Source organism: Vicia villosa, unplaced genomic scaffold (assembly GCF_029867415.1).
Source record: "Vicia villosa cultivar HV-30 ecotype Madison, WI unplaced genomic scaffold, Vvil1.0 ctg.000345F_1_1, whole genome shotgun sequence".
Classification (NCBI taxonomy): Eukaryota; Viridiplantae; Streptophyta; class Magnoliopsida; order Fabales; family Fabaceae; genus Vicia; species Vicia villosa.
In genome coordinates this window covers 255,848-272,601 of record NW_026705154.1, presented here as the reverse complement: position 1 = coordinate 272,601, position 16,754 = coordinate 255,848, and the positions used below count along the sequence as shown (strand labels likewise).

The 16,754-nt window shown below is 32.0% G+C and overlaps 2 protein-coding genes across 2 annotated transcripts; one reads left to right on the top strand and one right to left on the bottom strand.

Annotated features, from left to right (window-relative positions):
- The first annotated feature begins 1,794 nt into the window (after positions 1-1,794).
- On the top strand, positions 1,795-5,929 carry LOC131627033 (ferredoxin-thioredoxin reductase catalytic chain, chloroplastic). The gene is made up of 6 exons (XM_058897869.1): positions 1,795-2,048; positions 3,765-3,877; positions 5,208-5,257; positions 5,398-5,469; positions 5,613-5,673; positions 5,753-5,929. Exons 1-6 carry the CDS (start codon positions 1,940-1,942, stop codon positions 5,795-5,797), a joined length of 450 nt encoding a protein of 149 aa, XP_058753852.1. The 5' UTR covers positions 1,795-1,939; the 3' UTR covers positions 5,798-5,929.
- A 367-nt stretch (positions 5,930-6,296) lies between these two features.
- Positions 6,297-7,244, bottom strand: LOC131627032 (zinc finger AN1 domain-containing stress-associated protein 12-like). The gene is made up of 2 exons (XM_058897868.1): positions 7,071-7,244; positions 6,297-6,895 (listed from the first exon to the last, which is right to left on the bottom strand). Exons 1-2 carry the CDS (start codon positions 7,176-7,178, stop codon positions 6,425-6,427), a joined length of 579 nt encoding a protein of 192 aa, XP_058753851.1. The 5' UTR covers positions 7,179-7,244; the 3' UTR covers positions 6,297-6,424.
- Between the last annotated feature and the right edge of the window lie 9,510 nt (positions 7,245-16,754).

The window sequence follows — 16,754 nt, the reverse complement described above, 5'->3', positions numbered from 1 at the left end:
GGAAGTAACAAGATAATATAACAAGAACAAGAACTGTTATGCGCTTTAATTTCTATACATGGTTGTTGTGTCTGCATATATTCTTGAGAAGGTTCTTACAATTGTATATCTTAGAAATCTCAAGAGCTAAGGTCTTTGCGTGTTGTATTATTTGTACCTCTGATTGTATATCACGTACATCTTATTGTAACCCTTAAGACTTTGTTTAGAATTTTGAAAAAGTCTCTAGCTTAGTGTTTGAGCACAAAAGTCCTAAAGAGGTTGTTTAGGCAAGGAAGTCTCTTACTTGCGTGCTTGAGCAAAGAAGTATCTTTTAAGTAGATTGAGCAAAGAAGTCCTAGACAATGTGTCTGTGCAAGAAGTCTCTTTTTGGTGAGATTGAGCAAAAAGTCTTGGATGATAAGGGGACAATACTACTCTCAGTTCGGGAGGAACCAATATAATTATTGTGTGTGATTTACTTATTGCTTATGTACTTTAATATTACAATGTTGCATACTCCATCTTAGAATCTAAACTTGGTTGGATTTAGAAGCTGTTTTTAAAAAGAGCATAAGTTATCAAGAACACAATTCAACCCATCCTTCTTGTGTATTTTTCTCACCTTCACTTTCAAAGATACCACTGAAGATGCTCCTACATGCAATTACTAGGAAACTGAGGGTTACCTTTCTTTCGCATACTCCTTTCTCCCGCAATTACTAGGAATCTGGGATCGAATGATTTGATAGAAATCTTCATTGCGATGTATGAGGTGGTTTTCTCCATCGGCGATTTTGGTAGAGATATGGCCTTGGATCGAGGATGATATATTTGTGGAATTTCGCAGAAATTAGGAGTCAATTCCTACAAACGACACCACTGTTTTGTACTGGAATCAAAATTGGTGTTGTTCAACGATAGAAGATCCTAAAATCAGTGGTGCTGATCTTCAATACAGTGGCACGAAATTGACATGAAAGATTAACACTCGAACACCCAAATTAATTCAAAGTAAAAAAATAAATATAATATAAAGTGAAAATTAGAAAAGTGTACCTTAACTCTAAGGTATATCTACTTTATACGTTAATTATTTTGATTGATTTTACATCTGATTTGATATGTACTTTGGACTTTTGTTCAATTCATTTTAAAGTAATGGTCAATTCAATTTTCAATTTTTTTAATGACTATGCAATTTACATTGAATCAGATCAAATATAGACACATTACTCATTACAAAAGAATATCTTTCAACTCATATATTATGTTAAATTCAGTTAATTTAATCATACAAATCATTTATAATTATATAAGAATAGATATCCCACCTAAATATAATTAAGTAAAAAAACAACCAAATATGTGTGAAACAAACACATTCGAGAGACACATCATACTTTATATTATATTTTTGTTTTTTTTGTCTAATATGCACTTACATTTAAAACTTCTCATGTTATCCAAATCCTAAGAATGGGGACAAATAGGTGAGGTGTGGATAAGAAGATGAAGAGAGCCAAAGAAACCAAAAAATAATGGTTGGTTGGAACTTCAAACTTTCAACATCAATATTCAACTTTTCTTGTGATGATAACCATGTAACTAGATTTTTTTACAACGTGTGGCTATCTTCTACTCTCTCCAACACTTTTTATTCTCTCACACCATAAATAAATGATAAATTTACCATAGCACTATTAGCATAACAATTACAATACCAAATTTATTTTAACTTTAACTTAATCACTAATATACATCAATCCTATAAACTTTTTTCTCAATTATCAGATAATTAAAAATTTATTCTTTGAATTTTGACTAACAAATATAAATAATAATTATAAGAAAAAATTTACTTTTTAATTATTTTGAAAAAAAAATCAAATCCCATAAACCACAAACATAAACAAAATTTGATAAAATCAGAGATACCGTTTTCCTTTTGTAGCAGAAAATGAATTCACCGGCAATGACCTCCCAATCTTCCACCTTCGCCGTCTCCGTTTCTTCTATCGCATCCCCTCTCCGCCGCCGCCGCAACTTCCCCGTGGTACGCGCTCAAGGTAAACTTCACTCCAATATCCTAACCTTTTTCGTACTCTTTTTTTTTTTTCTTTCCTTTTTTGTTTGTTTCTTATCTAATTGATTCTGATTTCGATTTTTTCATACCCCAGTTGCGTTTTATTGTGTATTTTGAGTCAATGCTCTCAGTAGTGTTTATTTAGTAAGTGTTGTTTGTGATTGTTGTTTCATCACTTTGTTATCCGGAAGATGTTTGTGGAAATGCTTCTGATTGAATTCTCAAATTCTGAGCTTTCTAACTGAGTTTATTTGGTACCTAGTGAATTGGGTTTTGATGTTGAACTTCGTGTTTGTTAAATTTGAAAGCTTTTTGGATTTTGGTAGAGCTTTGGATATGCTGCACATTCCTTTCCTTGCATATGTGTAAACCTGTGGAGGTGTAAATAAGAAAAATGAATTAGTTTCCTTTTCTCTTTTTAGGGAAATCAGTATTATGACTATATCAGATATATAGAATTGCATCTCGTGTTACCGCCTAATAGTTTGGTTGTGAAACACTTTATGTAGAATCTCGGGTTCAAACCCGGGTCATTATATTTGTTCTTTCCGCAAATGTTTATTTTATCATGTAATGGCCACTAGGGATATAGCAAAATAAAAGAAAGATATATGGAATTAGAAAAACGGAATAATGATAAGTAATAATATCAAGTGATTAATTGTTCTCGTAAAAGGGTTGATTGATGATTCTAATTTTGTAAAACAGACACTTTGTTGAAGGAGGTCCAAGTGTCTAGCACGCGTTGGACTCTCTTTTCCGGTTTTGGAATATAAAACATTTTTTTTGGAATTCGACATGGCTTGGACATAGCCACAAACTTAACCGACACTTCAGTCCTTTCTAGACATGAAATGAGACACAGTTTGTACCAAAGGTTTCATTTTTTTAAATGACGATAATGAACTTGGGGATTAAAGCCCAAAGTCACTTGGATCCTTACTAAACTTTTGTTTGTAGATGGATGGGCTGAAAATGAAAGAAATAGCTCAATAGGTAATTGTATAATCTTGTTTTGGAGTGTTTTTTTTGTAAACAGTGTTCAAATTGTATAATGATGTCTTATGGAATTTTTTGGTGAGACTTGTTATCATAGGGAATGTACTGTAATACTTAACAAGTTCTTTTGATGTGATGATGAATATTTAAGTTTGGATTCTCATTTTATATCTTTTTTAAAATAATACTCATGTATGTGTGCGCGTGTGCATTTGTACTTGTGTTGTTGTGTTCTATATTTTGGATATTGTCGGTGTTTACCCGTTGAGTCAAGTTTCCATGTATATGCTTGTGCTTCATAGATTATAAATGACATTCTATATTAGAACCATTAAGTGAATACAAACTTGCAAATGATTATTGAACTAGTATGGCATTAGTTGTCTAGTATAGTATGAATATTTTAGAATACTTAATGTATGAAATTTAAAGGTTATCTGCTTTAGAACTTTTTTTTAAGATATACGAATTTAGCCGGTGACTCAGTGTCGACCAATTGCCCACTGACCGAATACTTGTTTGAGGATGAAACTGTTCAACTTTTATAACATTGCTGGAAACTATGGCTGTATTTTTTATTTTAATTTCGGTTTGAATGTCAGTTTTCTCTGGCCAAATTTTTTTTGTTGTGCTCGTGCTTTCAATTTCGGTGATTTGATTAAATTTCATTTCTATAGAAATAATATGCTGGTTCTTTCAGTGGAACCATCTGATAAATCAATTGAAATTATGAGGAAGTTCTCAGAGCAATATGCCCGTAAATCAGGAACATACTTTTGTGTTGACAAAGGAGTAACTTCTGTTGTTATCAAGGTACATTCTCTATTTTTTACTCTTTGACGTATAACTTGTCTTTTAATATGGCTTTATTTGTTTTATAGAAAAAGTTTCTTTCTTGTTTGAATAGCACTCATTACCAAAGAAAATTTATGTTTCATATTCCTTTAGTTGTTGTTACAAATCTAGTGGGATTTTCGGATTCTTGTGAGTTTATCATTATCAAAACAATGGTTGCGTCGAATTTGAACTTTTCAATGGATCACGGTTAGCTATGTGCTTTGTAAGTTATGTGCAGAATGCAGGAAAAATCTGTTTTCTCTTGGAAAAAACAATTATTGAGAGAAAGGAGAAGATCACAGTAAAAGAGGGAATCTGGTTGATGGTTTGGTTAAATATTAAACATTTTGGGGTGACTATTCAGTTTTTCAAAATCAATGTCACCTCACTTCTTGTCGGTTCTCATGATTGTCTATTTTTTAAATCATTTTCTGGGTTGGTCTTTCCAAGTTTTGGTCAACAAGCTTCATTTTCTTTCTCTGGCTGGCTAATTTCTTTCGGAACTAAGATAATATAATTAGCCATGTCATTATAATACAGCCACCAGACACATGGCACCATCGTGGATATACATGGCGGGTATTTTGGGCTTGCTGCAATGGTAAATATTGGACGATACTACGGGTTTTTCTGCTATAATCCACTATAACGGCGCCGCAAAAGCATCTGATATGGCGGTATTTTGGCTCTCCTCCACTGCCATTGGCAACACTGCTTATGTGTCAGTCACTAGGAACTAAAATTTCAGTTGATTACATGTTTGAATTGTGGAATATTGGGAATAGACACCATATAAATTATCTAGATTGGTTCGCTACTGTCAACACATAATATCACATTTGATTTCTCAGCCAGATTGTTCATAATTGAAAACTAGTTCAGAAAATTTTCTTGTACAATTTGGTATTGAAAAAAACAAATATGGAAAAAGAAAAGAAAGTTTGTGAACCATCAAGATTGACATGCTGGAATGAAACTGTAAAAAGTCTGAAAATGAATTTTCCAGATTGTGGTTGATAAGCAATATGAAACTTAAATTTGGAAAATAAGCGTACATGTGTCCGTTTATGCATAAAGCTGATAAATAGATATAGTCATTTACTTTGGTACTTCTTTTATTGGGAAAGAGATAATTATTACTGTATCAGTTAGGATGACAGTAACGGTCATTTTACAATTTTCTTGTGAAATTTGAACTTAATCCCTCAAGGTTACAATATCAAACTTTTACCACTGGAATGACTCTTCATGGAAATTTTACTTGTGTAACTATTAACTAATATTCTTTATTTCTATTTTGAAACAGGGTTTGGCTGACCATAAAGATTCATTGGGTGCACCACTCTGCCCTTGCCGGTAAATACTTGTTACTTACCTCGTTGCAAAGAATTTTGTGTCTTCATTCTATAGTTCTGGTAACATGGCATTGTACTTAAGTTTGATCAGTATTGATGTTTTCTAACTTCCGAAGCCTACACGCAAAATCTGTGTTTTAGGCATTACGACGATAAAGCTGCTGAGGCTGCGCATGGATTTTGGAATTGCCCGTGCGTTCCCATGAGAGAAAGGTAAGTACATCTTTACAACCAGCTTGAACTTACTAAGACCTTAAGTTGTCAAGTTTGAAGCTACTTTAGCAAGTATCAAGTTGTATAACTTTATACTTTATAACAAGCAATTGTTTTAACTTAATTGTGATTTTGTATGGTAGGAAAGAGTGCCATTGCATGCTTTTTCTCACTCCTGATAACGATTTTGCCGGTGATGAACAGGTAATTCTGTGATTCAATTTGTCTGAATTTTGATTTTTGTCTTTATTGTATTTATATGCAATGTTTTCTTGTCTTACAGACTATCACCTTGGATGAAATTAAAGAATCAACATCAAATATGTAACACAGATTATTGTGTATTAATGTATTTGTGTTAGTTGTTTCAATATGTAACATTTGAAAAACAAGGGAAGAGTGTAACATTATATGTAGGTAATATATTTCTACCAAAAATCACATGTAATTTTTTTTCTTCCATTTGTGATCTTTATAAGTGGCCTAACCAATACTTTATCACAAAATCTACATTTCACAACTTGCTATGGCTGCGGATACCAAAATTAAGCTCTACACATATCTGATCACTATATGATATTTTCTGAATGTAATGCAACAAGTTCTAACATTGTATTTAAAAGCAATGCATCATTCAACTTGATCATTCTTCAATTAGATTGTAAAATCGGTTTATAAAGTACTTAATAAATAGAACTGTTAAACCAATCATTCTTAAAATCCAAAACAAACCTTAAAAACAATGGATTCCTAGATGGATCCATTTTCTCTCTTCGAAAAAATTGTTATTGCTAGATTAATCGCTGAGTTAAAAAGATTGTATATGGTAATTTCTAGATATTTAATGTAAGTTTGAACATTGAAATTGCACTTAAAGGCAATGTATAATTCAACATATTACATCAAACCACACCAGAATCACATGTATTACAATTTACACATCAAGCAACAAGAATCAATAAGCTTTAACAGAAGGAGTACTAGGAGGAGAATTAGTACTAGAACGAGATCCAGCTTTTTTGCCACAATCTTGACCATTATTCCTTGAAGCTAAAGCGGCCATAAACCTATTATTCCAACTTCCGTTACCATCACCACTTGTTAAAGAGGCTGAACCTCCTCTTCTACAAGCATGATCAGCAGAAAAACGATGCTTGAGACACACCTTAATGTTGCAAGTTTTACATGTACTCGTGTTAGAAAACGTCAAAATCTCCTTGCAACGCTTTACAGGACAAGTTGGTTTCTTCTTCTTGCTAGGGTCACACTTCCCTGAACTGTGGTGTTTCTTTAAGATCGTCTCTTCGTTTTCTCCGGTGATCTCCATTGACATAGAACATTCTTCGCAAACAACCACTTTTCGGCTGTTGTGGTCGGGTTTGGGACAATCATGAGACTTGTATGATCTGTGTTCTACACAGAAAACCTGCCATTGCAAATCATGTTAATTCCTTTTTCTGTTTCATTAATGCAATATTCTGATTTAAATTTTTAAAAATTATTTCAGTTTTTTTTATCCTAGGATTAATAAAAGACAAACATAGAAAATAAGAAGCAAAAGGAAACATGAAAGAAATAAAATATAAAATAAATAAATAAACCTGTTTGCAGCCATCACAGGTGAAAGGAAGGAAATCGAGCTGGTGACAATCAAGAAGTTGGCAGTGTTTACCCAAATCTGGGAAAGCTTCTGTTCCACCTGATGCCATAGATTGATTCTGAATATTTGGTGTCTTTATATTGTCAAATTGAAAATCGAAAAATAGTAATGAATGAATGAATGAAGAAGAAAGAAGAGTGTATTTATAGGTTTGGTATAATGACTTGGGGCTTAAGCCAGTTTTTGGTAGGGGTTACGTTTAAAACACGTAATCTCAAAACAGAACATTCTAGTTGTAACCGGACAATTAGGAGTTCTATTTCGGCGTCTACGCGGTAATAGTACAATCGGCTTCTTTTTTTTAAACAAAATAAAATTGTATTTTGTATTAGTTTTTTTTTATAAATATTTTAGGTTTATGATATCGTTCTCATTTGGGAAGTTTATTGGACCAGGTTGAAAAAGGAGCTGAAGGGTTTGGTCGAGCCCATGTTCAATATATTGGGGAAATTTTATTCTGTACTCTAATAACTGCTATTTATGAATAGAGTTGGCAATAAACCAAACTAACTCGAAAACAGTTCGAAACTCAATTTGAAAATTAAATCGTTGGACTAGGTTCATGAACCAAATGAGCTGAGTATAAGCTAAAAACTAAGTTCGTTAACTAAATGAGTTGAACATGAACTATACATAGTTCGACTCGTTAGGTTCATGAGTCAACTCGATTATATATGAGATAGATTACATTGTCTTTAAGAGTAGGTTTAAATATTTGCTCTAAATCTTAGTGTCATATTTTATTTTAATCTAACGGTTTTAATTGATAATTTATATTCTCTAGTGAGCAAAATATTTCTACAAATAATTATACAAATAAAATTAAATTGTATAAATTTTATAACTTTTATTTTATTTCTATATTTTTTATTGAAAAAAATAATTTAAAAAGTAATTATATATATATATATATATATATATATATATATATATATATATATATATATATAAAATTACTTTTAAGTCCGTGAAATAACCGAGTTGAACTTAACAAGATAAACCTAACGAGTTGAATCGAGATGTTCGTGAACTTCTAACAAATCGAGTTTGACCTGAAAAAAAGTTCAAGATAAACTCGAACTCGAACTCAAACTCGGTCAATTCTTAGCGAGTCGAGTTTGAGCCAAAAAAAGAGTTCGTCATAAACTCGAACTCGAATTCGGCCAATTCTTAACGAGTCGAACTGAGCTGAGGCGAGTTTGACTCGACTCGACTCATTTCCAACCCTATTTATGAGAATTTATCTTGCCACCTTCATCTTATATATGCCACCTCTAAGTAGGGCATTTTTACTAAATTATTTATGTAAAATACGGATTTTTTGAAATTTTTGATAAGTATCAGAAATTTTATATAAATACTGAAAATTTTGTTGGATTTACCAATTTATCGTGTCTGATGCTAGATACCAGAAATTTAAAATTTCAAGTGCGGGGTATTTTAAATTTCCGATATGTAGCAGCAATTAAAATTAATACCTAAAATTTAAAATATCCGGTATATAAAAAAATACCGGATATATCAAATTTCCGGTGTGACTTTAGATTATAAAATTACCGAAAATTTTGAAATTTCAAGTAAATGAGCTAAAAAGAGGTATCGAAAATTTGCTCTGCAGTACTGCAAATTTGTTTTTTTTTATGATTTTGACAACAATAATTTTTTTTTAAAAAAGAAAGTAAAATTTTTGAATAAATAATGTCAGGAATATTTTAGAAATAATATAAAATGGTGGGTGGGGTGATATGTATAATTTGGTGGTGAGAAGATAAATTATCATTATTTCTCCACCAGTATAATTTATCTAAGTTCATCATTATACCCTTGTCTGAATAATTAAATTTTAAAAAATTATTTTTTCTTATTTGTCTTTTAAGTAATTTGATCCACATGTGAGAGATGAGAGAATTTAGGTAACAGTACGTACCAAAATACTTGCGAGGAAGTTATTAAATCAGGAATGATATTTGTACACCACATATGACACCTACACCGTAGCTTCATACAGTTTGCTTTTTCCTATTATATTTAATAATTATATTTTTCATTTTTTTCAAACAAATAAACACAAGTGCTGGTAGTATTCTACATGGTGTAAGCATAGGTGTAAGATTTTAGGTGTAAGAATAGCAGTGCTCTTATTAAATCTACACAAATTCCTGAAGCACATTCAAGTAAGTAATTTAGTACATGTTAATTCATTGGACTTCTTAAGATTGAGTAATCTGGTCCATGTTAATTTTTTATCACTATCGATTTCTTAATGTTGTTTGATCTCATAGTCATTTCTTTTTCACTACTTATATAATGGTGTTTGATCTGATAGTCATTTCTTCTTCGATGTATTATATGATATTGTTGTTTGATTAGATAATAATTTTTTCACCGAATTACTTAAGAGTTAGTGATTCGATATTTTTTTACATCACTAAATGTCACTGTTGCAAAAAATAAACAAAACAGAGTCGCCATTGAACTTTATTTATCCCAACAAGGAAAGAAAAATATCAAGAAAACCTCAAAAAGAAAAGGAGATCGTCTCGCAACCAAAATCGGGTCCGGGAATCGATTACGCAAGGGAAATGTATTAGCACCTCTCACATTTGTTGTACTCAACGTGATCCACTATTGTCGTTCTAATCAAAGAGTGTGTATATCTAAAACCTACTTGCTAAGGGAAAGCATGAATGAATTATTAAAGGAAAAAAAAAATTTTATTATTGAGCTCGCCAGGATTTCTTGAACCCTGTGCTTACGTATCCCTAATGTGCAATACATAAATCAGAGCTTCGTAGTTCTTCTAGAAAATGTTTATTTGTTTGTGGTTTTTAGTAGGCGATGTTACTTTTGCATTCCAGCAATTAAGGCTTGCCGCTCGTTGTGTGGAGTCTTACGCGTTGCCTGTTTGCGATAGAAAGGAAGCACGTGCCTTTTATGAAAAGATTTTAAAGAAAATACCTAAGTCAAAAAGAGTTTGAGTTTGTAGAGTGTTTTTGGTAGGAGAATACCTCAAATGGTCCTCTAATGTCGGGGGTATTTGAGTACTTCTCCTTTACTTTTGAAAGTGTTTAGATTTTGTTAAGTTTTTTCTAAATTTTTGATTAAGAAAGAGTTTTAGTCTTAAAAGAATGCAATGCAAAAGAAAGAGTCAAAAGTCTAAGGGAGGCTTGGTCCTATTTGTTATCATGCAAAATGGAGTTAAAAATAAGATATCAAGAGAATCTCTATCCTAAAGTTATCATGCAAGATGACCCTAAGGTAAGGATAAAATGGAAATCCTAACTATGTTATCATGCTTGGGTTCCAATCCTAAAGTCTATCATAACTCAACTCAATTAAGGACTAAGTTGAATCAAGAAGTCCTAAGGGTACATGTTATAACACAAGCATATAAGCAACAACTTCAAAGTACAAAGGTAACAATCCAAAATAAATCTCAAGCATTTAACCAAGCCTAAAAAACAAGTAACAACTTCAAATTTTAAAGGTAACCACCAACACACATGTTAAGTACTTAACCAAGACTCAAGACAAGTCAAACTTAACCAATCAAGACTCCAACAATCACCACTTAAGCCTAACAATACTCAAGACAACCAAAAGACACCTAAACAAGTATTAGGTAAACAAAGCATCAAACCTAAGCTTTTAGGTCACAACCAATGTATCATCAAAGCATCAAGACATGGCACACAGATTGATATAAAAAATCCACCATACAAGTCCCTAAGGAAAGTACTATCACATGTCAAGAGGAAACACATTTTAAACCCTAAGGTTGATAAAAGAAAAAATCAAAGGTGCTTAAGACAAAGCATACAAATCATTAGATAAGAAGTGAATTTCAACATCTTAACACCAATTCTCTAAATAACAACAAAGCATGGTAAGATTATGCAAACTAAGACCCTAAGGTCACAACCTTTGGCAAGGCAAAGCAACAAAGCAATAAGACATGATTCAACAATCAACAAGTCTTCACAAGCAAGTAACTCAAACAACTTCAAGTGATAACCCTAAACATGCATTAGGTTCTATTTCTACCCTAAAAAATGCAACACAAGTGAAAAATCAAAGCATAAAAAATGTCAAAAGATATTCATCAAAGCACAAGGTCAAGCCCTTAATAAGGCCTCATTCGAAGTTCAAAAGATTCCGTCATCACAAAAGTATACATGCTAGAAAAGGCTCCTAATTAAATCAAATAAAATGGAATAAAATAAAATAAAAATATTGAAAATAAGAATGGACACCAAAGTATCTATAATATATTTTTATCATTTTTTATCATCAAAATAAATTAAATTTGAAAGCAAAATTGAAATGGAAATAAGATTTGCAAAGAAAGCTGCTAGGGGTACAACACTAGCAAACCAGATGAACATGGTTCAGTTATACTCAGCAAATGAGCTCAAAACAAAGGGTGTGGATAACAAGCACGTGTCAGGCCCACTTAACAAACCAAACAAAATTTCACATTTTTTTATTTAATGAAAACAAAAAAAGGTGGCAAGTGACTTGCACGCGTGGACCAATGGAATCATGACAACTCAATTAATTGAATTCAAATTAAGGCGCAAATGGAACCCTAACAACTTTGTCTTCTCAGGCCAGACAACCACCATGCCTGAGCTGGCCACAATGGCAGAAACACACAGAAATAAAAATGATCAAATCAAACTCACTCAAAATGTCTTCCCGTAACAAATTTGGCATCAATTTTTATCAAAACTCAACAAAACACACAAGATCTTGAAAACACGTAACAAAACCCTAACATTCATATCTCAGATTTCATCATCAAAACAACACTCAATTTCCTATTTGCATAGGAATTCAGCACCCACACATGATAGAGAGCAAGATTATGACAAGAATGAGTGAAAATGGTGGAGAAAAGAGGGAGAACCAAGTGCAAGAAAGTTACCGGTCGGAGTATGTCCGACGCATCTTCTTAAGGTGATTCAAGATAAGAAAACGATCAATTAGGCTTCAGAAGAACTTTAGGAACAAGAATATGCCATTAGATTAACTTGAATGTTTCTCAATCATTCTGACCAAGTCAAGATGCTCAAGGAAGAAAACAAAGTTGAAATGCTTGAAATGATGGATCGAAAAGTAATCTAATGCTTGCAGAAGATTAATTATGATGCTTAGATCATGACTGAAGCAAAAAATCTTGGAATACTTCAAAGAATAAGAGAATATGAAAATGGCTCCACTGATGAATGTTGAAGTTACAGATCTAGATTTAGTGGTGGATTGAGCATTAAATTGCTTACAGAAGATCCTTTAGATGATATGGATGATGAATGGATGGAGAAATTTGAAAGATAGTGAAGCAAGAGTGAGATTCGAAGAAATGGAGTCCTTGAGTGGCTTTGGTGAAAAATGGTGATCCTCCCAATTTTTGGCACGAAGAAGCTTATATATGGAGGCTTGACTATGATTAGAATTGAGGACTTGACTTGACCATGGTTAAAATTTTGTCATGAATGGTCAATAGTTTGTTACAAAGTTTGGTTATGCTTGGAGATAAACTTGAAGATAGATTTTGATTCAAGGGAATTACAGGAATAATTGCAGCTTATTTTGAGGTGTGAAGGAGTTGGTTTTGCGTTGGAAACATGAACATATGAGATGGCAGATGATGTAAACTTAGTAAGCAAGTTTTTCCAAAATATGACATTTGCTATTTTTGTCCAATTTTCAAATATGTATACATGCATGGTACAAAGTGATGTTTGGTCATTTTTGGCAATGGTTGAGTGGTATGTGTGAGAGGCTGCAATTGATGTGATGATACACAAGCAAACAAATGAATACAATGCAATTTGAACATAAATGGCGTTATTGAGATGTTGATGGTCCATGTTCAAACAAGTGACTTTGCATGGGTTTAATTCTTTGAGTAATGATCCAAATGATTCAAACTTGGTCTCAAATGAGACATGGCATGAAAATGAACAAGTTTTGATATAGGAATCAACTTGAAAAAAATGCTTAGAACCTCAAGTAAATGGACCTCAAAGTTATGCCCTCAAACTAACCTAAACACTTAGAAAAATTCTAAGTCCTTTGTCAATTTTACCAAGTTGATGTCTCAAGTTTAGCTCCACATTTCATCCCCTTAAGGATAGCTTCTTGGCTCAAATTTTGCATCATGGTGTAGTACTAAACATCCTCTTCAATTATAGACCCCAAGTGTAAAAAATTAATTCTTAATCTGATCACAGTTTTCCTTGAAAGTCATGCATACGATCATGTTCAAACACTTAGAATTTGTTTTCAAGTCTTTTGAACTTTACACAACCTGAAGTACCAACTTTAACAACCAATATCTTCTAATTCAAAGAAGCTTTTTAGTTCAAATCTTTTACAAACATGTAGTATCACCTGAGATCTTGAATTATAGCCCTTGGTTGCAAATTTGGATCATGGAGGAGAGAGATACAACCTTGGAAAGTCAACCACTTGATCATGCAAATTTGTGCGTAGAAAAATTCTCAAAAACCCTAATTTGGAAACTTTTTTTATTTTCATGATTTCTCTTGACGAAACTTGATCAAAACTCACACTTTCATGAATATTGACTTGAAATTTCCATGGTTGACCCAAAATCTCAAAATTCAAACTTTGTCTTTAAGCATCTGTTGACTTTTTTTTTCAATTAAACCAATTCTTCCTCCCATATCATTTTCACTTGAGACACTTTGAGAAGCTCAACGAGGTACATAGGGATACCTTGGATCATATATTGAACAATATAATCAAGTTTTTCCCCAAAAGTCAACCTTAGGTTGTCTTTGACGAAAACCCTAATCTTGAGCCAATTGAATGGAAGCTTGCAATCAAGACTTCAAGGTATAACCATGATGTTGGGAGATCAACCTTTACCTTAGCTTGAGTGTCATATCCTTCTCTTTGAATGGGGAAAACCCAAATCAGAAGAAACCTTGATCCCTTGCCCTTAGAAGTCCAATGAAATGCATGACTGTGTTTGTCATGACCTATTGAAGGATGCAAATGAATGTGAAGCAAACCCAATTAGGGTTGGATACCAGAGGGTAAATTTTGAGGTGCAACACCAGATTTCTTATGTTTGAGTGATCCGATGTGTTTTTTTCTCAAAATTTTGATATTTTTTATCAGTGGTGCGTATGCCAGGACGCAGCGATGGGATCATTCAACTTGGACTTAGAGGACAAGAAGATTTTTTAGCTCAATAAGATATGGATGCATAATAAGACGAGGAAGGTGCACCTAAGGAGTATCAACATCAATTTTAAATAGGGTCGTACGACACTTATCTTCTTGTACGATACGAGCAACACGTTGTTTATCGATTATGGCACAGAGACGAAATTAAGTCTTTTTATTTGTTTGAATAATCTTAAATTTTAATTATGATTTATATAATATAATGTATACTTCACAATTTTAGAAGTGGGGTCCACAAAAGGAAAGAAAGGTTGCAGGACATGAGAGAAAACTAATATAATTAGTTCCACTATATCTCCCACCTTTGATATAAGGTCGGTTGGATGATTACGGTCCATGTTCACTGCAAAGAGCCAATTTGAAGAAAGTTGCTCCCAAATTTATCTCATCATTTATGCAGAGGTATCATTTAGAGATATCGTTATTTCATATGCCATTTGGTAAAGTGATCATTATTTTTCACGATGTTTCATGCCTACTTCACATTTTGATTAATGATGATTTATACGATCATCTATTGCTGAGGTTGACTCATAGGTAATGTCAATATGTATTATTGCAATATGGATCATTAGTATCTCTATATATGTTTGTAACATTGAAACCCTAACTTGTGTAATTTAAAACAAATTAATAAGATGGAATTATAGCTACGTGAACAAAGATTTGTGTGCTTCTCTCTTCTTTAGTCGGTATTCGCGCTCCTGGTCTAATAATTAATATCAGATGACGCCTAATCTTAGAGGTGCATAAATCGTTGTGACTCAGTTCAACGGAATATGCAATTTCAAAATTTGGCTAATAAGGTTTAAGGATCTGTTAGCTCAGCAAGGTTTACAAAAGACGTTTCGTAATGAGAAACCGAGAGAAATCACAACCATTGATTAGAACAAGATGAAGGAGAAGGCCACAAATTTGATAAGACTCTGCATTTTTGATGATGTGATCCTAGATCTCATAACTCCAAAGGATGGTTGGGATAAATTAGAAAATCAATACATGTTCAAGACACTCCTCTATTATTTTTTTTAATGTGTATGAAAAATCTAAAATAATTTATAATAAAAAATGGAAGTAATAATTTTTTTAATAAATTTTTGCATGCCACAACTGCATATATTATTAATTTAAACACCATTAGAAAAACACGATGTATAGTTTCTCTGGACGTGAATGTTGTGGGACATGAAAACGAAAAAGGAATCAATTACTTTTAGCAAAAGTGATTGTGATATCTAATAAGTCCAGCCTACAATTCTCATAAAGGTTCATATCATTATGCTTAATTAGTGCTACAGAGACTTAGCTATTAAGATTGCAATTATTAATACCAAACTGTGTTTGTTTATAATTTACTTTATTATATTAAATTTTTCTATTAAAAAAATTATTTTTTCTATAAAATCCGATTAAATATATTTATTAAAGATGTTAAGGAAAAACAATTCTGCAACTCAAAACACTATAACTTTTTTTTGGTAAAAATTAAATATCATCTGCGTATACATGTCTAAGACTGAGTTTGAAAATAATGTATTTTAACTAAGAATATATAATTTTAAAAAATAAAATTTGAAAAAAGTTGTAAATAATAATTAATATCATAATTATCAATAATTATTTCTACTTTCTTTTATTTTCTCAAAAATACCATTTCACATTATTGTCCAAAAAATACTCCATTTATAGGATACTAATATGAAAGTAGGGTAGGGGAAAGACATAGAAGAAACACCCCTTTATTTATTTTGACTTTTTGTTCTTGATTGTGGACTTGTCTTAAAAGAATATGCATGACTGTCCTCATTATTTTATTTTTTTTCACAAAGAAGTGTCCTAAGTTATTAGAGCTTCCTTAATACTCTATTTTGCCATAATTTAGACCATGACTTCTACTTTACATAAACTTTCTAGTAAAAACACATTAAATTTTTTATACATAAACCTATATAGAACTTTTATTATAGATTATTCATTTAAAACTGTTGGATACATATATTTCACACCTATAAATATCAAATTAGTAACAAAATATAATACTTAATTTATAACCTTAGAGTAAAGAAAAGGGTTAAATAAGTTTTTGGTCCTTCTAAATATATCAAATTTTGTTTTTAATCCCTCCAAAAAATTTCTTCAAAGAATGGTCCCTCTAAAATTTTTCATCCACACTTTTGGTCCCTCAAGCTAACTTCCGTTAACAGAGCTGACGTGACACTAACACGTGGCAGTGCCACCTGTCAAATTACTGACGTGGCATACCACATAGCTAAAGTCAACATAATACTTGAGCCCATAAAATTTTGTAGCTAATCCGTAGCTAAAATCGTAGCTAATTTCTAGCAAAATTTATGGTTCTAAAAAAATACAATATGTTCATATTAATATTTTTTACAAAATATTA

Bases quoted from the DNA above. Each gene is read 5' to 3' on its own strand.
- LOC131627033 (XM_058897869.1), top strand. From the start codon at position 1,940: ATGAATTCACCGGCAATGACCTCCCAATCTTCCACCTTCGCCGTCTCC. The intron at 3,878-5,207 runs GTACATTCTCTA...ATTTTGAAACAG, and splicing joins TAACTTCTGTTGTTATCAAG to GGTTTGGCTGACCATAAAGA. The intron at 5,470-5,612 runs GTAAGTACATCT...TTTGTATGGTAG, and splicing joins TGCGTTCCCATGAGAGAAAG to GAAAGAGTGCCATTGCATGC.
- LOC131627032 (XM_058897868.1), bottom strand. From the start codon at position 7,178: ATGGCATCAGGTGGAACAGAAGCTTTCCCAGATTTGGGTAAACACTGC. The intron at 6,896-7,070 runs GTTTATTTATTT...TTGCAATGGCAG, and splicing joins CCTGTGATGGCTGCAAACAG to GTTTTCTGTGTAGAACACAG.